This window comes from Peromyscus leucopus, chromosome 17 (assembly GCF_004664715.2).
Source record: "Peromyscus leucopus breed LL Stock chromosome 17, UCI_PerLeu_2.1, whole genome shotgun sequence".
NCBI classification, from domain to species: Eukaryota; Metazoa; Chordata; class Mammalia; order Rodentia; family Cricetidae; genus Peromyscus; species Peromyscus leucopus.
The window spans coordinates 7,923,557-7,949,880 of record NC_051077.1 but is presented as its reverse complement, the minus strand read 5'-3'; the positions used below and the strand labels follow the sequence as shown (position 1 = coordinate 7,949,880).

At 42.8% G+C, this 26,324-nt stretch overlaps 2 protein-coding genes across 2 annotated transcripts; both read left to right on the top strand.

Annotated features, from left to right (window-relative positions):
- Nucleotides 1–58: 58 nt before the first annotated feature.
- Nucleotides 59–8,348, top strand: LOC119089244 (60 kDa chaperonin-like; the record flags this gene model as incomplete). The annotated part of the gene is given in 5 exon segments (XM_037211893.1): nucleotides 59–273; nucleotides 275–390; nucleotides 393–455; nucleotides 6,719–6,942; nucleotides 8,169–8,348. Coding segments are annotated over 5 exon segments (798 nt in total), but the record flags the coding sequence as incomplete, so codon positions are not given.
- Nucleotides 8,349–15,013: 6,665 nt separating this feature from the next.
- On the top strand, nucleotides 15,014–20,617 carry LOC119089206 (spermatogenesis-associated protein 31E1-like). Its single transcript, XM_037211618.1, has 4 exons — nucleotides 15,014–15,214; nucleotides 15,770–15,821; nucleotides 16,343–16,403; nucleotides 16,668–20,617. Exons 1-4 carry the CDS (start codon nucleotides 15,029–15,031, stop codon nucleotides 17,080–17,082), a joined length of 714 nt encoding a protein of 237 aa, XP_037067513.1. The 5' UTR covers nucleotides 15,014–15,028; the 3' UTR covers nucleotides 17,083–20,617.
- Nucleotides 20,618–26,324: the final 5,707 nt, after the last annotated feature.

Sequence of the window (26,324 nt, the reverse complement as noted above, 5' to 3'; positions counted from 1 at the left end):
TCATGCCATTGTTGACTCAGATTAAGTTAGTATTATGCTATGAAACTTTTCATTATCTTTCAAAGCTCTGGGGGTTGTGGACAATAGAAAGAAGCAGCTTAAAGACATGGCCATTGCTACTGGCCATGCAGTATTTGGAGAAGAATGCTTGAATCTAATTCTTAAGGTGTTTAAGTTCATGACTTACAGAAAGGACATTGCCACCAAAGTTAACACCATGTTTTTGAAAGGAAAAGGTGAAACTGAAAAGCGTATCCAAGAAATCACTGAGCAGTGACATCACAACCAAAGACTATGAAAAGGGAAAGCTTAATGAGCAACTGGCTGAACTTTCAGATGGATTACCCTTGCAGATGGCCCGAGAAACAAGTGATGCTGAGGTGGATGAGAAGAAAGAGTTACGGAAGCCCTCAGTGCTACAAGAGTAGCTATTGAGGAAGGTGTTGTTCTAGGAGGTGATTGCACTCAGCTTTGGTGCATCCTGCCTTGGATTCATTAAAGCCTGTTAAAGACGATCAGAAAATAGGCTTAGAAATTATTCAAAGAGCACTTGCACTTCCAGCCCTGACTATTGCTAAGAGTGCAGGTGGTGAAAGATCTTTGGTGGTTGAGAAAATTCTGCAGAGTTCCTCGGGAATTGATTATGATACTATGCCCAGAGATTGTGTGAACACTGTAGAAAAGGGAAGCATTGATCCCACAAAGGCTGTAAAAAACGACTTTACTGATTGCTCCTGGGGTGGCCTCTCTGTTAACTACAGCAAAAGCTGTAGTGACAGGAATTCCTAAGGAAGACAAGGCCCTGGAATGAACACCATGGGTGGAATAGGAAATGGCATGTTCTCACTTACAGAGCAGTGCTTTGCCCTTAAAGTGAACTGTGCAGGAAGCTCTGGGTAGCTCCCCCACCAAAGCTTCAGAGAAGTTACTTGAAGAAAATGGCTGAAGAAAGGGCTAGCTAATCACTATACCTGTCAGTTACTGGTTTCAGATGCCACTATGTAACGGTTTAATGCTGTCACTGTTCATGTCTACAGATGACTTGTTTTATATTTTTGCGTAGATATTTAGACATTCCTGATACTTGTGCCAGTGTCCTGTTTTCAGCTGAAATTACTGAGACATTTCTGTTCATCGGTTATAGTTAGGGCTGCAGTACTTGCCGTCACCAGATCGGAAGCAGCATTCTGTGGAGTGTAAGAATGATTGTGTAGAGAACTCATTGCAGAAGTCAAGCTGCTGATATAGAGCCTTCACCCCTACATGATAGTGTCTTTGTTATAGGAAGGCACTCTGCATGCTATCAAAAGAGAAACTTAAATACCAAGCCAGCCACAGACCCATCTACAGTGCTGTCCTGCGTGCAAGATATGCCAGGGCAACGGTAGGTAGCACAAAGCTTGTGGGGGTAACCAACCGATATCTGATTTGGCCTAATTCCTCCACAAGGTGGAATCCATTCCCAAACTGCTTAGGAGACTAAGAACCAGAGACTAGATAGCCCTAGGGACCTAGGGTAAAATTAAACACTACTAGTATAAAAACGTGTAGCAATAAAATGACTCCTAATGACATTCTGCTATAGTCATAGATCGTGCCATATCAGCTATCATTAGAAAAGCTTCCTCTTACGCCAAATGGGAAAAAAAAATATAGAGATTCACAGCCAGACACTGTGCAAAGAGTGAGATTCCTTGGCACACCAAGCCCTAAATGGGTTGTCTCTGTCAAATCGCTCCCCTCAGGGATCAGGGAACCCCATAGCAGAGGAGGAGGAACTAGTGCAAGAGCTAGAGGTCATGGAATACACCAAGCAAACAAGGCCCTCTAAATCAGCCTGAGCAAAGCTTACAGGAACTTACAGAGCCCGAAGCGGCATGCACAGGGCCTGCTTGGGTCTGCACCAGGTCCCCTGTGCTTAATTTATGGGTTCTGGTTCAGTGTTTCTATGGGATTCTGGAGTGAGGGAATGAGTGGGTCTCTGATACATGTGCCTCCTTCCGGACTCCTTTTCTTCCGTTTGTTTGTCTTGTACAAATTCGATGTGATAGTTTTTGTTTCATCTTATTATATTTTATTTTGTTACATTTTATTATTATCCCTTAGAAGCCTGATTGTTTTCTAAGGACAGACAAAAATGGAATGGATCCAGATGGGAAGGGAGGTGGGAAGGCATTGGGAGGAATGGAGGGAGGGAAAACTATAATCAGGATATATTATGTGAGGAAAAAATAACTAATTTCAGTACAAGGGGGGAAATAATTGTGTACAAAGTGTAGTAGTATCAAATTATATGACAACCTTCGTGTGATAAAATTTTGCTTAAGTTTAAAAATATATCACTATTTGCACCGAGTTCAGTCTGTATCTAATATGAAGCCCCATTGTTCTACAATAGCTAACACATGTTTGTTGTTATCATTAACATGCTAACTGTTCATACCCACATATCCTGTAATAAGCAGACAGGGGATACACACACTGTGGATTGTTCATGTTCATCCACCCTCCTTCCTCCCTCCAGATGCCCTGATTCATTCTCATTCTCTCGTAATCCATACCCTACTTCAATCTTGAGTTTTTTTTTTTTTTTTTTTTTTTAAAGCTTTCATACAGCAGCTATCCTGTGTCCTTTTCATTCAGGCATTCAGGTTAACACAATGTATTCTGATTGCACCCATTTTGTTATGACTTATATGATTTTTTTCTTTATTGCCTAATGATACTCATCTGTGTGTATGTAAGGTATTTTCTATGTCCATTCACCCATTGGTGGGATGTTGCCAAATTTTGACTATTGTACACAGTACCCTAAGAGCACTGTTGTGTATTTATTGCTCTTGCTTGCTGATGTCATATCTTTTAGGGATATATCCTGGAATCCTCTAGCTGAACCATGTGGTAAACCTACATTTAGTTTTCCTTATGACCTTTACTATTACCAGTATATAGACATTTTTTGTTCTCCCCATTCTTACCTGTATTTTTATAATTGCCACTTTACTGGAACAAGCTAGGACATCATAGTTTTGATTTGCATTCCTCAGATAGCTAACAATATCGAGTATTTTTGTTACATTTATTGGACATTTATATATATATATATATTTTCCCACAACCTGCATAGTTTTAATTGTACTTTTTAGATATTATATATTTAGTAAATAGGAACAACATCATTTTACAATAAATAATGAGAGAAAATAATTCAATATGGCACCAGAAACCTTTTTTAAATTTTTATTTTTAAATCAAAATACAATTACATTTTTTTCTTTCTCTGTCTTTCTCTCCTTCTGAGCCCTCTTATGTACCTCATTCCCTCCCTCTCAGAGTTCACAGTTTATTTTCTTCAATTGCTACTGTACACACACACACACACACACACACACACACACACACACACACACACTACATCTGGTGATACAATTGATGAGTCCATTTAGTGTTAATTGGAAATATGATTTTAGGGGTGATCACTTTGTACTGAATAGCTATTTATGGGCTCACCCCTGGGAAAACTAATTCTCCCTCTTTCAGTATCCTGTAGTTCTTTGCCTAAGAATGAGACCCCACATGATTTCCCTTTTGTGTTAGCATGCCTATTGGTGTTCTACTTGTTCAAGTCTTGTTTATGGGGCCATGTAGTTGAGGTATGATGAGCATAGCTCCCCTGCCATTTCTAGGAGACACAGTCTTAGAGCAGACTTCCTGGTTTCCTGACTCTTAGTATCTTTCCACACCTCTTCTGCAATGTGCCCGGATCCTTAGGTGCAGGAGTTGTGCTGCAGGCATATCCATTAGGGCTGGAAATGCCAATAATCAGTTGTTCTCTACGCTCTGACCAGTCTTGGTTATATCTCTTGCTGCTTGCCAAAAGTAGCTTCTTTGGTGTGGATGAGAGCTATACTTATCTGTGAGTATAAGAACTAAGTATTTAAAATGTTAAGAATTATGCTCGTTTAGTGAAGTGGCAGTAGTAGGTTCTCCTCTTATAGCTCATTAGTTCTGGGTAATTGGCTAAGTTTCTAGTACCAAGCATAACCCACCCACCACTTTTGAGCAGGCCTTCATTCTATTTAGACAGCTGTTGGTGACCACCAAGACATAAGTGCCACTATTGCATCTTTAGACCAGAAAGCTTTTTTGTTCAAAAAGCAACAAAATGACAAACACTGTTTTCATCTAAGCCTTTGGTCACTCTTAAAATTTTCTCTTGAACTTTTGGTATATTCTGCATATTAGCTCTCTATTATGACTAGCTGAATGTATTTATCTGTTCTGTGATTGTCTTTTCATAGTTGCCAATTTTCTTTCCTCAATCACATCTCTTACAAGCAGTCTCTCACAGGAACAGGAGTAGATGGGTAGCTTTAGAAAACAGCCACAGTGTTCCTGAAGTCAACACGGTACCAGAGGTTTCCAGGAGAGAACAGGTTAGTTGCGGGTTGGTGCTGGGAGAACTGATAAAAATTCTCTCAGCAGCCAGCAACCAGGAGCTTGAAGCTTTCAAGCTAGCAGGAAACCCTGAGTTTACATTGACTGTCTTTGCATTTGATGCTTTTCAGCTCAAAGTCCCTGCCCAAGGTTTATAGAAGCCTGACGTTTGAAGGCTTTCATTGCACTTAGGATCCTCTATGAACATTAAATTTATGCAGATATCAGATCTATCCTCCGATGTGTACTTCTCCCCAGCACCCCAGCCTCCTAGGTGATTAAGCTCCCCACTGACTGCTCTTGCTTTTAAGAACTCATTTGCAACTTTTGCTTTGGACCATTGTTTATTAAGTAGAGAGACAATCTTCACCCCAGAGTTTCCTCGGAAGGGGAAAAGAACAACTCCACACCTGCCTGTGCTGTGTGCTGTAAGCAACTGTGGATGCATTTTGAATAGAGATTTCTGAGCAGGACCCAGAAGAATGATAAAAAGAAGACGCACTGAGAGATATGAGCTAAGACATTTGGACTATTTAAGGCCATTGTTTTAGGCCTGGTGGTTTCACAATAACATAATAAAAATAGGAAATGAAAAAGGTAGGGAGCTTGTAATTTTTTTTTAGAGTTCTGTCCACGGTGTTGGCAAAAATCCAATAGCCAAACCAGATCTAGCAGAAGCTGGGGTTCCAAGCCTTCAAATAGGCTGGTGAATGCTGTTTGCTTCCAAGTCTGCTATGGATTCTAAGTCAACCTGCTTATTGTCATCACGCAGGCCCACCTTCTCTGAGCCACTGCTGTCCAGTCTGCTGTGCTGGGCTGCGGTTCGTAGGATAATGTGGAAGACCTTATCTGAGTCAGCCTTTGTGTGATAGTCTCAGGTAACATAAAGTTGTGTCAACAGTACCTTTAGCTCACTTGAAGGGATGACACTGAGAAAGATCACCAGCAATGGAACATTTAAACAAGCTCTGTCATTCATCCACAGCTGAGTGAATGAATCAGGGAACCAACTACAGGGGTATTGCTGTTCTGTGGCCCCAACAACCTCACAGTGCTAGAGGAATCGGTGCCTGCCAACTCTGGAACCCAGATAGAGCAAAGTTTGGATACCATTGATTACCACAGTACTTTTATTATAAGATGATTTAAAAAATAAGATGCATTTCACATAATCACAATTTCTCTCTATCCCTGTGTGTGTGTGTGTGTGTGTGTGTGTGCGCGTGTGCGCGCGCGCGCGCGCGCGTCTGTATTTATGATTGAGTTGTGGCACTAGTGTAGAGGTCAGAGGACAACTTTGGATGTCCAACTTCATTTTCCACTCTGTTTAAGCCAAGGTCTTGCTATTTGCCAATGCCATGGATCTTCCTGTCTTTGCCTTCTGTCTTGCTGTAGTTCTGGAATTACACGCATGTACTATTTCACTTCTCTTTATGTGAGTTTAGGACAACCAAACTTATGTCCTAATACTTGCTTGGGAAATGCTCCATCCACTCAGCTGCCTCTCCAGCCCCAAGACTACAGGTATCCTCTTTCCAAAACTAATCTTTGGGCTTGGAAATGGGTTAAAGCTCTTGCCTCATAACCATATTCAAATTCCCTAAACCAAGTAAAAGCCAGACGGCAGGCACCTGGGAACCCCGCTGGTAGAGGTGGTTGGAAATGAAGATCTCCAGAGTACACTGGCTGCCAGACTAGCTGAAACAAGAAGCTCTGTGTTAGCAGGAGGCCTGAATTAATGCATGAGGTGGAGAGCAACTGAGGAAGACACCCAGTGGTAACCACAGGCTTGTACACACACACACACACACACACACACACACACACACACACACACATTTACAGACATGCACAAAGAGCTTATTTGCTCACACATATGCATGCATATTCATGTACTTGCACATGTGTTTACACACATACATACACACGTGCAGACACCCATATGCTTACACACATGCATGCATGCTTACACACGTCACACATGCTTACTTGCTTACTCATATGCACACATATTACACACATACACACATGTTTACATGCATACATACATATTGAAATGCTTTGCCTGGTCCTAATGACCATGTGATCATCATTCCTTCCATATTGGACTTTGTTTACCCTAAAACTCCACGGGAGTCTAAAATAACAGGTTTATATTATAGATAGAGAGACTCCATTGGCTTTCTAGTAGGGGGTGAATGTGTTTAATGACTATCACAATCTTCAGTGATGAATGACTGAGGAATTGTGTGAACCTCTTCCGAGATGCCTCATATCTAAGGTCGCCAAAAATACTCCGTATGGTGCTCCACGGCCCCCTTGAAACTAACCCTTGTGCCCAACACGAGGGTCAGGCTTCGACTTGTCTGCAGCAAAGAGAAAGAAGACACTAATATTATACTGACATGGAGCAGCGAGCCCCAGGATGGTTGGACTTCCCTGCTGTTCAGTCTCAGGTACTGGCTGTCCTGCTGCAGGGAGGACAACACTCCACAGGAAAGGGAGGTGAGAGAAAGTGATTGAGAAGCCAGTGTGCTATCGCTGGCTGCCTCTTGTTACTTTCCCTGGGAGGAAGGGGAAGGTGCAGAATCACGCTGCTGAATGCTCACATACCAACTCTGGTCCTTGCTTCAAAACTCATTATGGAAGATGCATGAATTGTGGTCACCAGGGTGGCATGAAACCCCTGAACAACTTCTGCCACCCAGAGACACCTGTTTCCACATTCCTGTCTTCTTGCTTTCTTTACAGTCATATTTTGTGGCAAGACATATTTATGCTACAGGCTCTGACAAACAACTTGCATTTTCCTTTTAAAAAAAATCATTTGACAATTTTAGTTCACTGAGTTTTATAACAATATATTTTTAAATTAATCTAAGAATTTAAATGACTTGTTAAATTAACAGTATAATAAAAAGAATTCCAATCTGCAAAATCATTATTTCTTAATGAAGAATTTACTACTGGTTATTTAATTTGTCAGAAGAACTTAAAAACCTGTCACATTGTACATTACACACAGCAATTAGTATCTTCTTAAATTCTTAGAGGTGAAACTCATAGTTCATAGGATTTTATTACCAAATTCTTTAAATGACTTTCGAATTTGATTCCTAACAGCAAAGTGTAAACTTCACCCTTCTTTCCTATCTGTGTGAGTGGTGAGCATTTAACAAAATGCTTGCCATGTTTATGAAGGAAAATGTAATCATATTTTACTTGAGCAGTGATTTTTTTTATAGTTATTAAACCTAATTCAAATTTACTCAGTTTCCCCATTTTCTGAAAAAAAAAAGGTGCCATGTTAAAAGTTTTCACACAGCAGCGAACCTCAGCACGTGACCTGGCGAGATGACTGGGAATTAGTGCGCAGGTCCGTCCGTTCGTGTTGGGGGATGGGTCTCAGTGCTCTCCACACCTGGATTTACTGCCACCCCCTTTCTTGGGCCACGGATAGAACCCTTGAAGTTCTGAGCAATCTTGTAAGTGGTCTGCTGGGAGTGGGGGCTTACTGAGTGCTATGTCTCTGTTTAAAGGCTGTTACGCTTTATTGCTAGAACCATCTTTGCCTAGGAGACAAACAGCACTCGAAAGTGAAGCTTACAAAAAGATGCTGAGTTTCTGGAAAATACCCTGTCCTTGTAAAGTCTCAAAATCTAACGGGGCACTTGCCATAGCCAGTTCTCAGACACTAGACTTAACGTCTTCCCCTGCATCTGTTTGCACAGGGTAGAGGACAGGTCAGGCTGCAGCGGACTCACCAGTTCCCTAAACAGCAGAGAGATGATTGGGAGGCCATAGAGGCAATGCCTCTATGGGTGGAGGCTTGCAAAAGCTCCCTCAGACAGACAGCCTTGGAACTGCAACTCCCGGTTCCTGGAAATATCATCTGCTCATCCAAGTTCTAAGCAAGTGCAACTGATAAACTTCCATATTGGGAGAATTTGTGTCCATAACCCTGCCTGCAGACACAGGCCATCAGAATCTTCAGAACAGCCCCACCTGGATTAACCAAATGACTTCCCTGCAGAATTGCTGAACTTCCCAGCTCAGTTTTCCTCAGGCCATGGCTCCCAGAGAGCTAGGTCATCTTGCTGGATGTTCAAGGACTCAGGATCATTCTGGTATTAGTTGAGTCAGGGTATGGTTCTGAGTCCTACAAGTAAATCCAATGCCTAAGAAAGTTTGAGAGCTGTTGCTGCCTCTCAATATCTCATTGAATCCTTGGGAAACAGAGAACTGTTAATGGGTATCAGTGCTCTGGAAGAGAGTACAGGTACTCAGACAGTATCCACCAACATCTGTATCGAAAGTCTTTTGATAGTCTCTGTATATTTTATGTTATTTCTCTAGTCTTTGAGGAGTTGATATATGTATTTTTCTCATATCCATCCTCCTTCACTCACACAAAGTTTTCCCACAGCCACTCCCATCTCTCTCTTCCAACTTCATATCTCTTTTCTTCATAACCCACTGAATTCATGTAGTGCTTCCCATATGGGCATATATATATATATTCTTCCATTGGAATGTGGGCAAAGTGTGAGAGACCACATCCATGAAGAAAACCAACTATTTCATCTCCAGCAGCCATCAACTGTCAATAACTCTTCCTATTGGGGCAGGACCACCATCCCCTCTTCCATTCATGTTGAAATGTTGAGTGGCTTTACCTTATGCAGTCTACTCCAGTTGCTTGAGTTCATAAGCTCATTGGCCGGCCATGTCTAGAAGGTAGTTTCATCCCTGTCCTCCCCAACATCTGGCTTTTTAAGACCTTTCTTCTCTCTCTTCAGAGTTGTTCCCTGAGATTTGGAGTGAAAGGGTGACACAAATGTCCCATTTGTGGCTGAGTGCACCTCCGTCACTTAGTTTCTGCATTTTGACTAGTGAGTCTCTGTGGCAACTACCATTCACTGTCATAAGAAGCTTTGATGGGCTAGCAATGCACTAATCTATGGATATGAACTTGCATGTTTAAGAGGCATCTTTGACATTATGTGCATTTAGCAAACCAACAATATAGGCTTTACTGATGGTATTTTATTTTATTTATTTATTTTTGGTTTTTTTGAGATGGGTTTCTCTGTGTAGTTTTGGTGCCTGTCCTGGATCTCGCTCTGTAGAACAGGCTGGTCTTGAACTCACAGAGATCCTCCTGGCTCTGCTTCCCGAGTGCTGGGATTAAAGGTGTGCACCACCTCTGCCCGGTCACTAATGGTCTTTTAAATCACACTTCAGCATCTGTTTTTTTCTGTATCAAAAAGGAACTAAGAAGTACATAACTTCTTTAGATTGAGGATTAAAAGAAAATCTACTTCTATGGTAAGTGCCAATACCAGTTGAGCTCTTTCAGAATCAACCTAAATTTTCATTACTGATAAAAGTTATACCTTTCTTAAACAAACTTGATTGATATCAATCCCCTTACCACATCTGGGAAGGGGAGTCAGCAGTGTCCACATCTGGGAAGAGGAGTCAACAGTCTCTACATCCAGGAAGGGGAGTCAATTGCCAACAATGAAGGAATTCTCTTTCCACTCTAAGCTGACTATATAATAATGGAAGTTGACTTTCTGTTGCTAATTTCTCATATTTTCAGAAAAATTAATTTGTAATTAAGTTTTGGACATGTTTAAAGTATGCCATTTGGTTTACAAGCTGCAAATAAAAGTTTTTTATGTTTGCACTGCATTAATTTAAAATGATTCAGTAGTTAGGTTCAAAGAGACTTGCAGATTGGCAATAACCTTTTGTTAGTTGCCATGTATTTATAGAGCATGCTCTTCCTAACCAAGCAACAAACTCTACCTGGTTATCTCTTTCTAAATTTTCTCTATCTACATTCTCAGTGAATTAAAATAACAATAAGTTAGCATGTATTGATAAATATAAATACCACAGCATATCCCTCAACAATTTATAAAGAGAGAGAGAAAGAAAAGCAAACCAACAGATGACAGACAGATACTATGTAGGGTGATACTAAAAGGTAGATTCTAGACAGACACACTCAGAATTTCTCATTGCTTGTTGGGCAGGGCACACCCACAGTGTGTCTGTGTAGACATGTAAATAGTTTAAGTCACATGCTAGATATGCATTTATAGATTCCAAAGACCATGTCAGGTGAAGTTGATCTGATTGAGTTAATTCATTTGCGCTTAGTCACTCCACCAATGGACAAAAAATTCTTAGTGCTTTTTAGATAAGCCCTAGGCTTGTGACCACTCTGTTTGTGAGTGTCCTGATTTGGGTTTTTATCAACACAGTCATCACAGACTCTCCTGTTCACATTCATGCAACACTTTTTTTGAAACCTTGTATTGACCAGCCATGTGCTGAATGGTGGATGTTCAGATACAGAAGGACACACCACAATTTGCTCAGCATGATCAGAATCAATTCCATATTCTGAATTTCTCTGATGCTGTTCTTCTTCTATCCATGACTCTACTTATTCTATCATAAATTAGTGTAGTTTAGAAGGGAAGAGGGTTAAACCTTGAGCCAAAGTGTCTTCTTAGCATTCAATCTTAAGAAACTAGTCAATCACAAACTTTCTTCATGGATATACTAAGGCTATTCTAAGGGTTCTATGAGTTGGTAAACATGTGGTTCTTGAAGAAGACTCTAGACAACTTCAGGACTGCGGCAATCATTGTTATTTTGTAGATATGCCCTGTGGCAGGGTGACTCTGACATGTAGAAATAACCATGGGATGCTGAGCCCTGCTTCAGGAAGAACTCATGGTCCGTTTGCATCCTCAGTCATTAGGGATCATATTGCTTTGTTACTTAAAAGGCCCCAGAAATTTCTCTTTCTAAGATGGAGATTATTTTGATTTTAGGGTGGGCAGTTTGGAACAGATTTTGTAGTAAATCTGTATGACTGTCTCAGGCAGGGTTGAGCTTCAGAGTTTTCCCTGCAGAGAAGACTAAGGCAACTTTTACCCAGATGCCCATATCATTTACATTTCTCCTAAAAGGCAGAAGGGCCTTCATTAAATTCTATGCAATCCCTTTCTTTTAGAAGCCATTTTCACAGTATACCTCCTAGGCCACTGTGAAGGTAAGAGCTCAGCATGCAGACTGTGCACGAGTTCTAACTTATGCAGCTTGAAAGAGAATGCCTCTGCTCTCTACAAAGCAGCGAGATCCATCCATCCCAGCATCCACTTTCACGCATGGCAGGAAGCTCCTCTTCCACTCCTGACAAGTCCATCTCAAATAGCTCAAACTGTGATGAAGAGAAGCTATTATGGGGTGAGTCTGATGGGGAGACAGCTACAACAGGTGGCCAGGCAGAACCTAGAAATGGGCCGTTGTTTATGTCTCCCAATGCAGGACATATGAATTTCAAAATGTGCACACTCCGAGACAACCTAGAAGTAGAATAAAGTTTTTTTTTTTTTTTTTAAGTTAGCAGAGAATGGAGATTTCCAGCAAATCTACATTCCTTCCTCACCCTTCTCCCCGAGAGGCCCCCTGCCTGAATGGCTGCTTTCCTCCAAGTGCTATGAGGTGTCAATCCACTGCAATTTCAAAAGCTGGTCACTCACAACCAGCCTGTGGAAATGGAGCTGTCAGCACTGAAAATTGAGACACTTGGGTAGAAATTATATAACAAAGTAGGCGAATGCACGCGCCGCTCTCCGTAGGTCCATGTTTGATAATGTTATTCATACAGTCTTCCCTTCACACCAGCTGCAAACTCATTTTGAAAAACAATTGTCAATATGTGTAGGACTGCTGGGACTAACCCTGCAGTTAGGATTGCTGGATCTAACCCTGCTGGCAAGAGCTAAGATTGACATGGACTCTTTCAAGCTGCTTCCTTCTGAGCCCTCTACTCTTAAAGTGCTTGTACGTTAGAGAACTTTTCCTTCTTCTCTGCAAGCAAAGGGCATCTCGAAGCTCATCCTTTATGCTTGGGATGTTCTATCGAGGGTATTATTTTGCTGTCCAAATGGGTTCCATTTGTTCTTGAATGATGGATGAATGGGCATCCCAGTAACGATGGTCCAGTAATAGATACCTTACCACCTGAGGGTCAGAGTTGAGACCCCAAGGTCACTGAGACCCTACTAGGTACCCATCATTGCTGTTGGTGCTTTACCTTTTGCCTTCTGTTATCTACAACCCCAGAAGTACATTGCTCAGAGAATTCATTTCTTAATATAGAGGTTAAGAAGGCAAAATTTGGTAGTTGTTTAATCAAAGAGCCTATATGTGTCCACAGTCTCTAAGGTCTGTATAATTTCTAGATGTCTGATGGTTTTCTGTCTATGTTGGATGCCTGAAGAATCTGGTTCTAATATCAATGAATGAGTCAGCAGTAATGGGATAGATTAATTTGCCTGCAAGAGTGAAGACAAGAAGGCAAAGGAAAGATTTCTTTTTCTAGCCCCCTTCAATCTTGGCCACCAGAAGGTGCTGCCCACATTTGGGGTAGACCATCCCCACTTCAAGTAATGTGTTTGAGATCCTAGGTCCTCCTGCCTCTACCTCCTAAGTGCTGAGATTGTTGGCATGCCATACCATAGCTGGCATAAGACCCACACCATTCCTGGCATGTCCCTCCCCTCTGCCTATTGCCTTCAGTAAGATATAAGCTCTCAGCTACCAATCCGCACCATTCTTGCTTGCCTGCTGCTCTGCTCCCCACTATGATGGTCATGGACCCACCATAAAGACTGTGAACTTCAATAAACTCTTCCTTCTATAAGTTGCCTTGGTTGTGATGTCTCTTCACAGCAATAGAAATGTAACTAAGACAGAAGTTGGTACCAGAACTGGGGTATTGCTGCCACAGGCCTGACCATGCTAGGTTTTTTGAGGAACGTGGAAGACTTTGGACTTTGGACTAGGAAAGTAGCTGAATGCTGTAAACAAGACTTTAAGGAAAGTCCTAGTAAGAGTTTGAAATAAAGTAGTGCTGAGAGCAATGCGGACTATAGAGGCCCAGATCAAGAGACTCCAGGGGGGAATAATATTAGTTTTCAGGCTAAAGTCAGTTCTTGTGATATTTTGGCAAAAACATGGGTGCTTTCCATTCTTGTCCAAAGAGTCTGCCTGGAGCAAAATTGTGAAGCTTTGGACTAATTTCATAGATTTTAATAGGCAGAGAACATTTCAAGACAGTTTAATATTGACACTGTTGTGTGGTTATTAGAGATCACTGTTATGCAGATCTGTAATGAAAAAGAGCAAGCAGGGCAAAAGGAAATATCAATGTACAGTTTGAGAAGAAAAAGAACACAAGAAATTTAATGTTGGAGTCTTAGTTGGTCCTGAAAAAGATAAAGAAGAATGGAATAAAGGGAGTGGTACTCTCAGGGCAAGACCCAACCTAGCTAATCCTGTAACTTGTGAGAAGAAAAGGCCTCAGGGTATGACTTGTCCCTAAAGAGTGACAACAAATCAAAGTTTATGCCAATGCAATTCCAGAAGGGTTCTGGTTCCAGGCTTCATCCTAAGCAGGCAGCAGAACTTGGCACCTTTGTTCATGTGATTCTGGCTTTAGAGTCATGAAGGAAACATGAAAAAAGGGGTTGTGGAATCATCCTCTGTGGTTAGGGAAAGCTGCTGAGGCCAGGCATATGTCAGGGATGTGCCTGCATGGAGGCCTAGAGAGGCCATTATGTGAAGCTGTGAAGGTGAAGCCTGGATTTTATTGGAGATGCCAAGATGTTGGAGATGCTACAGCCACAGGATACCTGCCAAGGAAAGCTGATAACAGGGAGTGAAACCAGCCCAAGAGAAAGAAGGATGTTGCAGTCAACAAAGCTGAAAGGACTGGGAGATCTGAAGAGCCCTTTGATATCAGATATGGAGATGCAGAGTTTGGAGTTTTCCCTGCTGGGTTTTGGTCTTGCTTTGGTCCAGTATTTCCTCACTACACCCTCTCTTCTCCCTTTCAGAATGGGAATACATATTCTGTGACATTGTATGTTGAAACATGTAATTTGAGTTTTGCTTTTATAGGAGGTTACAATTAAGAGATTGCCTTGAGTCTCTCAAGACATTTTGGACTTTGAAATAGTGGTGAGTCTGTGGAAGACTATGAGGACTTTTGAAGTTGACTAAGTGAATTTTGCTTTATGATATTGTACAAGCCTATGGAGGGCCAGAGAGTGGAATGTGGTGGTTTGAATAAACCCCCAGAGGCTCATAGATTTGAACACTTGGTCTCCAGTTGGTGGAACTGTTTGGGAAGAATTAGGAGGTGTGGCCTTTTGGAGGAGGAATGTCATTGGAGGAGGCTTAGAAGTTTCAAAAGCCCACAGAACATGGACAATCCTCTCTGGAGGTAGGAGAGGAACAGAAAATGGACAAGCCTCTATTTTTGACAGAGTGTGCTGTGGAATTGGAAACAGAGACACAGAAGGCTGTGGAGGATGGAGACCTGTGGCGGCTGGAGGATGGAGAGTGATTGTCTTGTCACCTCTTCCTACCTCCCCTCCCCCACTCAGGAACCCTTTGTGACAGGAAGATAGGAGCTCTGTGATGCGGACCTGGGCTCAGCTGCCAACTCCCAGAGAGAACTCTCAGCATTCAGTTGCCTGAGAGCAACAGTGAGATTCAGATGGAGAATTTTCTCTTCCTTCTGGAAAGTGTTGATACTGCATGGCTGACCCCCAGCTTCAGTACTTGGGCAATGGACATGATCCTTGCCTTTGTGTGCGGGCTGGGGCTCTTCCACCTATTATTACCCCTCCTCCACCTTAACTCACTCTCACCTCCATCAGCGGAAAACATTACTGCCCAAAAGGTAAGCATGCCTTAGCCCCAAACTAACAGAGAATAGCTCCCCGTCTCTCCTTTTATAGGCTCCACTTTCCAAATCAAATAGGGAGGCGGTGGACAGGGGAATCTCAGCCAAGAGCAGGACCCCATCCTCATGAGAACTGGTAGGTAGGGCAGAAGGGAGAGTGGACTTGCAGATTTCTGCTCTCACACCACCTATACCTGGGACTCGGTGGTCAGAGACAGTGTTCCTGGGACAGTTAGGGACCTCTGAGAAAGGAAAAGTGCTGAGCACTACTGGTTCCCATATGCGCCTCTAACATACATGCTTACAGGGTCATTTGAGATGATATGAAGGGGACAATGAGCTCCAGGACATGAGTCTCCTCTGGCCTCAGGGGGTGACTGCTGGTAGTTCAGAGCTGAGCCTCTGGTCCCTGAGCAGAACAACACTGACCATTGTGGTGGATGTCACAGACAGTCCCCATTTGTTTTTTCCAAGAGAAAGAAAAAAAAAAAACATATTTGCCCACATTATAGATAAGTGAATGGGGCTGCACATGCTGTCTGTCTCTGTCAGGTGGTGAAGAGGGAGCACAGCAAGGTCAGGAAGAAAATCAGGACCACCAAAGGTAGGCTACTTCCTTCTTCTGGGGAGGTGACTTCATCCCCCACACCATCTCCCCTGCCCCACCCCCAGTGATAACACCAAATGAGTTACAGAACCCCCAAGGAGGGCGGCTCCTGGGAAGGAACTCAGAACTGAAGACACTTCCCAGGTTCTGTACTCAGAATGAAGCTAGGGACGGCCAGGACTGGGTGCTGCCTGGTGAGGGGAAGTGTGGGAGGAAGTGACACCATGCTGCCCGGATTTGGAGGCACATTGGTTGTTAAACCTCTCTGAAACATTTTCCTCTTTCAGGACACTGGCCCTTCCCTCCCCTCCACAGGGAAATTACAAAGCCCGTTTAGGTCATGAGTAGTAGACGTGCCTGATTCATGGCATAGTCCTGCTCCTCATGTGCCTTGCTCACGGATGCCTGAGCTCCTGTTTTTGTTGTTTGTTTGTTTTTACTGAAGGGGCATTTCATTCCATCTCTGGTAAGATACTGGGTCCCTCCTTTACCCACCATAACCCAGTCTCCATCTCCAGCTTGCAGAGGCAGCAGGAAGAAACCAAAGGGGGACGAGGTACTGATGTCACTTGTGCACAGGTGAGCCATCTCCAGTTATTTCTGGCTCCTCACTCCTCTTGCCTGTTATGTGATCAGCCCTGACCAGGGCATAAGGTTACCATGGGAATAGGGGCCCTCTGGATGGGTGGGATATGAGTGCAGTCCTGGAGGTTAAGATAACAAGGTCTTGTAAAAAGCAGAGTGTGGAACAGTGGTTGTGATAGACTTCGAGGGTTCTTCCCTGCTCAGCTTGCCCAGCCTCTTGGCCCCAGATACTGCAATCATATCTCCTGTCTTCCACAGGATGCTAGAGAGGCTTGCCAATACCATCAGCATTTGCCAGCTCTTAAGACAAGATGCCTCAGGTGAAGCGTCCAAACTAGAAGCTACCAAAGTCCACCTGCCACCTAGGCAGCCCACAGAGGAGTCTATGGCCACCAATTTGTCCCCAGAGGCTTCCTCCACTCCTCTCAAGGAACATCTGCTGCCCAAAGATTCTAAAAACTTATCACATGTCCTGATGAATTCCTCAGCTTCTATTAAGTCACAATTGTCTGTGAGTGCCTCTCATCTACCCGAGACCTTGACTCATGGAAGACGCCACTCACCACCATGGGTACCTTCCTACCCATCTCATCCTCCTGATCCTGTGGCTTGTTCTCCATCCATGCCAGATTCCAGCATGAAGGCTCCTTGGTTTACTATTAAACACTACTGACCTCAGAGAGCACACCACTGCCAGGTTTGCCTTCTCCCATCTCAACAACCCCAGGCCTTAACCACTCAAGCAGGCCTACTTCAATCATCCCAGGCCTTGTCCACTCAATCAGGCCTACTTTGACCACCTCAGTCTTTAACCATTCAAGTAGGCCTACCCCAACCACCGCAAACCTTAACCACTCAGTATGCCTGCCTTAACCACTCAAGCAGGCCTACCTTAACCACCCCAGGCCTAAACCACTTAAGCAAGTCTATCTTAGACCCTTCCTGGTACTAGGTACCTGCCAAAACCTGATTCCACTCCAATTTGTCACATGGTGAGTCCTTGTAAGAACACCTTTCTCTCAGCCTTCAAGAGGTCTCATTCTGGACAGGCCCCATACACAGGCAGATAGAGGCTGGGGAGCCCACTCTCATCAACCCTGATATCCAGGAGGTGCTGGAACTTCAGATTAATAATAAGGTTGAACTAAAAGTTTAGACGGTAAAAGGAAAAGAAAGATGTGACCATACCTTGGGCTGTATGGGCAGGAATCTGCAGTCCTGGAGCAGCAACCAGGCCACCATCAGAAACTGCAAATCAAAACAGTTTTCAGGTTCATCAGCAGTTATTTTACCAGAAGGTCTTAGGCAATCATTTTCAGCAGAAATATAGCCAGCTTTTCTGGGGCCTCCCCTTTCTCCACAGTGAGTCCCTTGTGGCTACTGTCAACATAGTGTGGTCCCTGTAGGTCCCTCCTCCATCTTATTCAACGGACCCTCTACTTACATCCCAATACAAGTTAAGACTAATGTACCTCCACAGCTTTTTTCTCCAAATCCTTTGCTTCATAACTTGGTCAAAGCCTAATCTTTGACTCCAAATATGTCCTGGTCCATATCTCTACCAGTGGCTGGAATCCAAACCCAGGACCATGACCCATCCTCTCTCCCAAAGCTACCATGCCATTCACATCAAATTTGGGACTATGCCCTATAGCTTCAAGATCCCAATTTATTGTCCCACCTACTGTTCAATACCTAGAGTGCTACCTTTTGAAGAAGTTTCAAGAAAGGAGTTATTTACTGGCCATGGTTAAAAAGTCACAGGAAACATTTAATCAACTTACTTCCAAAAGTTGGACCTCCCAGGGAAAGAGTTCTGTTGTCTACCTACCAGGAGAATTCATTAACCCCAAGCTCCAAGAACAGCTGAAACAACACATAAAAAAATAGGTTCACACAAAACCAGGGACAATGGTCCTGAAAGGTCCAGCTATCTCTGGATCTGAAAAAGTCTCAGGACAAACTCCCAGGGATGGGTCAGATAGAAGTTATTCATGGGACTTCATGTTCCTCAGCACTAGCAGATGAAAGCACCAGCATCCACGGAGTGTCTCATCACAGGGCAGAGAGATATTCCAACTATAGAAAGACCCATGCAAGGATCTGACAAACTGGGAAGAGCTCTGAAAGATCTATACAGGAGCCCGGAAGGTTCCCTAGGCTAAGTACTCAAGGCTGTCTCTGAGGCAGAGGTAGAACATTGCCATGAGACACCTGAGAAATGATTTGCGAAGTGTTTCCCTGGTGGGAACAGGAAAGAAGCAGCTGGAAGGCACCCTGAAAAACCACTAAAGCAGCAAGTAGAAGCATACCAATGACAGGAAGGTGCCCATGGGCATTTGTCAGGGAATACGCATGGACCATGCATTGGTCCCTCCTGAAAACTCAAAGACAAATACAGAAACTTGGAAATAACCATCCTTGAACAATTCAATCATCTGCAAGAAAACTTCTAATGGGCTCTCCTTCCTAGATCCTGGCACTTAGAAGGTGCTGGAAACACATCATTACAAGATGCTTAGCGTGGCACAGATGGAGCCTGCCCCTCAGAGGCCTCAAGACAATACATGTTTTCAACGTGAACAAGGCTATAGCATTGCCCTTTCCACAGCACTCCAATTCATCTTTGTCCTTCTGGGAATCTGGAGATGACTCCATTGTCAAAATGGCCAGTGTCCTGGGAGAACCTTTTCAGAAAGACTCAGAAGAGAAAGTGAGAAAAACAACTTCCACTATGAAATCTCTTTCCACATAGAACCTTCCTTCTGCCCTCCAGTTTGAAATCCTGAGACTCCACTTAGTGACAACTCTGGGCCCTCTGAGGCCCCTACAACTGTCCAGGGGGACAGTGTGACTTCTCTGTCCACCTCACAGAGTCTCGTGGGCACAGCTGGGCACAGTAATGCAGTGGTTGGATCTTGCACGGGCAACTCAGAGCCAAATCTAGGCCTAGTCAAGGGTGCATATAAGTCACAGAGTGAGGGTGTGGCTTTAGGAGATATCTACCATGGGGTGCCAGTTTGGGAGATCAGTGTAGCATCCAATTCACCAAATAGTAGGGATACTTGGGAACTAGAGGAGCCAGAGGAAGAGTCCTGTGACTGGGCACTCAACATGGAAGCCGGGTAGATGGCAAACTCTCAAACCAGCAATGAACATCTGAGGGAATCAGAATCATTGGAGACCAGTGAAAGTCTATCCCTTTCTAGAACTATTTCCCAGGATCCAGAAGACTTGGGCCTGAGCACACCTCACTGCTTGGCCACTGGTGGTGTACTGCAAGACTGTGCCACTGGGATGTTCTTTCAAGACTGTGCCCCTGAGTTTATGCTTGCTGCAGATATCCTGGCCTCCAGGGCTTCCCAGTTCAGCTTCAGGACTCTGTCAGCTACAAGCAAGTCAACCTGTCAAGACAGGTACCCTGTCTTGTCAATGGAAGGGAATGTCCCCAAGATTTCCAAACCCACAACCATGGACTAGCCATATCTTTGGTTAGACTGACCAAAAGGACTATGGAAATCCCAGGCAGGACGTATGGCTTTTAGGGATGAGGCCTGCTCAAGTATGGTCACAATGCATTTCCTCCCCAATTGCAGAAAAGTTTGAGGAAAAATTAAAAGCTTTATGATGTCAATTTTGACCCACAAAGGCAAAGTGCAAGAGATCTTCCCACAAAAAGTCAAGGTCTTATCAGTCAGGACCCAAAGCCAAAGGTCAGTTGTGAACAGAGTATTCATGCCCTGACAGGTCCCTGAAACACAGGACTTAATGACCTCTGTTGAATGGTTTCTAGAAGGGAAATTGGTGATTCACCTTAGGTGTACTCCCTCATAGAAAAATTTGCACCAAGAAACACCCCAAGCCCCAGTGAGTAGACATGTCTACTCTCAGAATTTCTAGTGCAGAATCAGAAATATTGGAAGGAAACACTAGCCATGTTTACCAAGCCACACCCAAGGTACACAGCCAACATCCCACAGACAAATGAATGCCTTATGGCAACAGCCAGGCCTAAGTGTCTAGAGAACCTGTATCCCAAGCCAGACCCTATCAGCACAGGGTACAGGCACCACTGTCCCCAGGACTCCTGGCCCCTGTCTGAAATGATGCCTCTGCAGAAGTATACTGTCTGGAAAAGCAAGTATTTTTCCAAATGTACCCATTAAAATTAATCCCTTTCAAAATTAAACATTTCCCCTGCAAAACAACATGGTCTCTGAGTTCATTTTCCAAGCTAGACATTATTTCCCATGGCCTAGCACTATAGATGCAACCTCCAGATGAAACATAGGCAGGGAAATGTCTGCATCTGGTCCACCTTAAAGTATTGCTTCTCAAGGGGATATGGCTCCACAAAGAGGGCACAATGACATTTCAGGTCTCACCATCTCTCCAGTCCCATCATTGTAGTTAGTGTTTATCATTACTGTAATTGTAGAAACAAAAATCTTTAGGGTTTTTTTTTTTGGGGGGGGTTAAGTCAACCATACAAGACCCAAACAAACAAGTCTTTAGGATTTTGCAGGGGGAGGGCTAAGTATACCCTGTAAGACCCAAACAAGAAGCCTTTAGGATTGGGGGTGACTAAGTCAGCCCTATAAGACCCCACTGTAAGGGCCAGCTCACCATGTCTTTCTCTTGATTTTCTCTAACTTGACCTTTGTGTAGCTGTGTACAGAGGCATCAGAGAGCCAGCCCATTGTCTTCACAAGTCACAAGAGATGTCTCAGTCAAGGCACAGGAATGATGATGGTTGTGTGGCATCCTTGAGTTCAAAGCAGGAGAATCATGACCTCTGAATATTCTGCCAAGGAATAAAGGATCTAGGGATCTTTGGGACCCCCTACTTACCTCAATGGAGGCTGCCAACAAGCTGAGTTATTCAGGCATTCCCAGCTCAGCCTGGATAACAAAGCAGTTATGTCTGTCCTATGTCTGTCTTCAATGCCAGAATAGTGGCCAGCATGGAACTGACTCTTCATGATGGAAACAGCTGCAGAGACCCTGGTCATTTGCCATTCCTTCTGATCCATTGTATATACAGTACCCATCTGACTGCTGGCATCATGAGCCTAAGGAAGGAGGTAGAAAATAAAAAGGTTAGATCCAAGACAGGAGTCCATGTCCTAAAATTTTCCATGCATGTGAAAGGGAGATCATGAGTTCAAAGCCACCCTGGGCTACATGAGATTGATCTAGTCTAAAAGAGAAACAGAGCCAAGTGGTACAGGCTCACACCTATGATCTTAGCACTTGTGATCTCATGTATTTAATCCCAGCACTAAGGAAGTGAAGACAGGAAGGGATATGGCTGGGCTGAGAGAGGACTATAAGGCTTGAGGAGACAGGAGCTCAGCCTCTTTCAGGCTGAGGAGCTGGTGAGGTAAGAAGTGTTTGTGACTTGCTCCTTTGTCTCTCCAATCTTTCAGCATTTACCCCTATATCTGAATCCAGATTTTTATTATTAAGACCAATTAGAATTTGAGCTATATCTGGCCTCCAACTTTTGGGGCACAAATTCATGAAAAAGCCATTTGCCTGTGGTTTTACAGCCACCAACAAAGGCCAGAGCTGCATGCGGACAGAGTCACTACCCTGTGGGCTAAGGTTTTCCTTTCTTTTCTCAAGCCTCTGAGTGAGTTGGGATTTTTCTGTTGAAGCCTATCTGCAGCAAACTTCATAGGCTTTTGGGCTCCAAAAACTGCCAGAGTTAGCTGCTCTTACACATTACCCCTGCAGATGGCTAGCTCTTTACCTTCTCTCCCAGTGGGTTGTGGGCTTTCCCTGAATCCCCTCCTTTGGCTGCTGCAACACTTGGTAGCTGCCTTGAAAACTGCTTAGGCATCTACTGTTCTAAGCAGGGCAGTCAGCTCCACACTTCATTATATGAATCGTCTTCATTGGCATATTTGGTGAGATAATTGGGAATTTTTTATTTAATTTTTTTCATGTTACATACCAACCACAGTTCCCTTCCCATCCTCCTCCCAATAATTCCCTACCTTCCTCCTGAAACCACCCCCATCCACTCCTCCAAAAGGGCAAGGCCTCCCATGGGGAGTCAACAAAGCCTGGCACATTCAGCTGAGTCAGGACCAAGCCCTTCCCTGCTACATCAAGGCTGAGTTAGGCATCCTACCATAGGGAGTAAGCTCCAAAAAGCCAACTCATGCACCAGGGATAGATCCTGATTCCACTGCCAGGGGCCCCTCCAACAGATCAAAATATCCAACTGTTTCCTGCCTGCAGAGGGCCCAGTTTAGTCTTATGTAGGATCCACAGCTGTCAGTTTAAAGTTTGTGAGCTGGTTCAGTTTCCTCTGTAGTTTTCTCCATCATGATCTTGACCCTCCTTGAGCATATAATCCCTCCTCCCTTTCTTTGACTGGACTCCTGGAGGATGCCCCTCAACCAAAGAATGGATAAAGAAAATGTGGAACATTTACACAATGGAGTTTTACTCAGCTCTATAAAACAATGACATCATGAAATTTGCAGGTGAATGGATGGAACTAGAAAATATCATCCTGAATGAGGTAACCCAGACTCAGAAAGAAAAACATGGTATATATTCATAAATGGATACTAGATATAAAGTGAAGGATAACCAGACTACAACCCACAGCTCCAGAGAAGCTAGGTAATAAGGAGAACCCTAAGAGTGACACATGGATCAACCTGGGAAGGGGAAATGCATGAAATCTCCTGGTTAATTGGGGACAAAGGGTGGTAGAGGGGAGGGGATGGGGAATGAGAACATGAGGGAATTCTTAAAGGGAGGGATTAAAAAAGATTTTTCCCTACATTAAAAAAAAATGGGAAACACAATTACAGTAGAGGGAGTTAGGTCTCTGTATGGTAATACAGTGGATGGTTTGAAAATGGATCAATCAAATGAGAGGATAATTAATGGGATTTATATAATGTCAATTATAAATATATCTGATCATGTTTGTTTTAACACTAAAAAGGGGGGCTAATATGAGTGCCAAGATACAAGTTTTAGAAAAACTTATTAAAATAGGTCATAGAGATATTCAGACTCAGAGGAATTTAAAGGAAAACCAATCTCAGCATTGCATTATTAAGTTAGAGAGGATCATCCTAAGGTTTTCAACAAGCCTACCTTAATTTATCCAATAACTTTACAGGAATTGCCAGATGATACATAGCCTCAGGCTGTATAAGAGCTGATTGGACTCCTGTGCAAATGTTAGACTTGAGGAGATTCAAGGAAGTGATAGTCTCATATGACATGAATTCACCTTTTGTGAAACATGTTAAACTTTTGGTCAACTTATAATTATCTCTTAAGACTGGAGAGACTTGGTTATAGCAGTCTTGGTGCCTGGCCCTCAATTACAGTGGAGGACCTGGTGGAAAGATGAGGCTAACATCGTTGAACAACAAAGTAGTGCTAAATGCATGGAAATCTCCCAAGACCAACTTCTTGAAGAGAGGGATATTATGTTAATGTAGAAAGCCAATCTCTATGTGATGACCACACCCTGGCTTTATGCCTCCCAGCAGCCTTGAATGCTTGGGACAGAATTGAAGAAGTAGGAAAGAAAATTTAGTCATTTACTAAAGTTATATAAAGGGCCCCAAAGAAACCTTCACTGATTTCTTACAAAGATTGACCTCATCAGTAAATAGAATGATACTAAATTCAGAAGCTAGATAAAAAATAATTGAATCTCTGGCTTTTGAAAATGCTAATGCATAGTGAAAAAAGGTAATTAGTCTGTTAAAGGCTAGGTCAGTACCCTTGGAGAAATGGATCTGAGATCCACTCAATATTGAATCTCATAACCATGATGATGCTTGGATAGGAGAGATGATTTCCCGAGGTTTGAAGAAAAATCAAAATGTCAAATGTTTTAATTGTGGTAAACAAGGTTACCTAAAAAAAAATTGTAAATGGGGAATTTCAAGAAACAATGTTTTTTTCTAAGAATAATCCCAACAGAATGCCCCCTCTCTTCCAGATTAGGCAGAAGGTGTGGCAAAGGCAGGCATTGGACTAATGAATGTAGATCAATAAGGGACAGACAAGGTAACCCTTCATCATCAGGAAATGCCTTGGGGGACTTCTTGCAGGCCCCCATATCAAATTCAGTTTAGTTGTTTTCTGTCATCATGGAGGAAACTCCTTCCCAGAGCAATTAAAGAACCTAACCTAATGCCTATTGTAAAAGGTCACACTGCTCTGGATAATAGAACAGTTATAGAAGAGAGAACAAAAAATTCAGGAGAAACCATAAAGTGAATATTTTGGCAAGCTTCTATAAATGAACAAAGACCAGAAGTTTAAAAATGAACAAATGACATTAATGTGGTTAAACAGCTACCAACCCATGGAAATAGTTTAATGATTATAGGAAATTATTGGAGGGTTAACTCAGGATACAGAAAACTCACTATACAGAAAATAGGGATTGAGGCATGGTCTAATGCCACTTTCCAGAGAGCTCTGCCCTGATTCACACCAGCATCCAAGACCATGAGGTAGTAGAGAGAGTGAGCATGTATGTCATTCCAGGTCTTAAGGGATCCCCACTGGACCATGCTCCAGGGAGGGCAAGTACCTAGCAGTTACCTGCTGCCTCACTAGGGGAAGTGCTTCAGGGTAAGGCACAGACAACCACCCTTACATGACATTGTTATTGAAGGTCTTATAGACACAGGTATGGATATAACAATAATTGCACCAGAATCTTGGCTTCCAAATTGTCCCTTCAGGAAGTAAATGTACAGCTTTTAGGGATTGGAACATTATCTCAGGTAAAACAGAGCATGAGATTGGTCAAATGTATAGGACTGGAAGGATGGAGGAAAATTAAGGCCATATATGGCTAACATAGCAATGAATTTGTGGGGACATGATTTATTATAACAATGGAATACCCAGATTAACTTTCTTCCAATCTCAGAAACAAACCATAAATTAATGTTTGTTTCTGGGAAAAATATTAGAAGGTATTATAAAGAACAGTGTCTAACCATCCAGGTTGTATAAGAATAGGGCATAAGAGCTGCTGATCTTTCAAAGGCACCAAAAGCCCCGTCCTTAAATGGTTAACATAAAAACTTGTATGGGTTGAGCAATGACCTTTAACATCAGAGAAACTGCAGGCCTTAGAACAGCTGGTTCAGGAGCTACTAAATGCTCAGCATATTGAGGAATCAATCAGCCCTTGGAATTCTCCTGTATTTGTTATTAAAAAGAAATCTGGAAAATGGATAATAGTGACAGATTTAAGACACGTTAATAAGGTGATTCAGTCAATGGGCTCTCTACAATCTGGAATTCCTTTGCCTTCTCTGTTACCTAAAGGGTGGCCTCTTATAGTTATTGATTTCAAAGATTGCTTCTCTACTATACCTTTACAAGAAAAAGACAGAGAAAAATTTGCCTACATGGTGCCTACTTAGAATAATTCTCAGCCTCTTAAGAGATATCAGTGGAAGGTTCTCCCACAGGAAATATTTAATAGCTCCACCTTGTGCCAATATTTTGTATGACAGCCAGTGGAAATGATATATAAGCCATTTCCTCAATCTATAATTTGCCAATACATGGATGACATCTTACTAGCTGATTCAAATGTAAATGCTTTAGAAAGATTGTTTGAAGAAGTAAAGAAAAATTTACCTTGTTGGGGTTACAAATTGCTCCTAAAAAATACAAAGAGGAGATTTTATTAATTATTTAAGATATAAAATAAGTCTACAAAAAATTAGACCCCAAAATGTGCAAATTAGGAGACATCAATTGCAGACTCTTAATTACTTTAAAAGATTCCTAGGAGACATTTTCAATATACAGCCCACTATTGGAGTAAAAAAATGATGAACTGAGTAATTTATTCAAAAGCTTAAATGGTGACAATGACTTAAATAGTCCAAGATAATT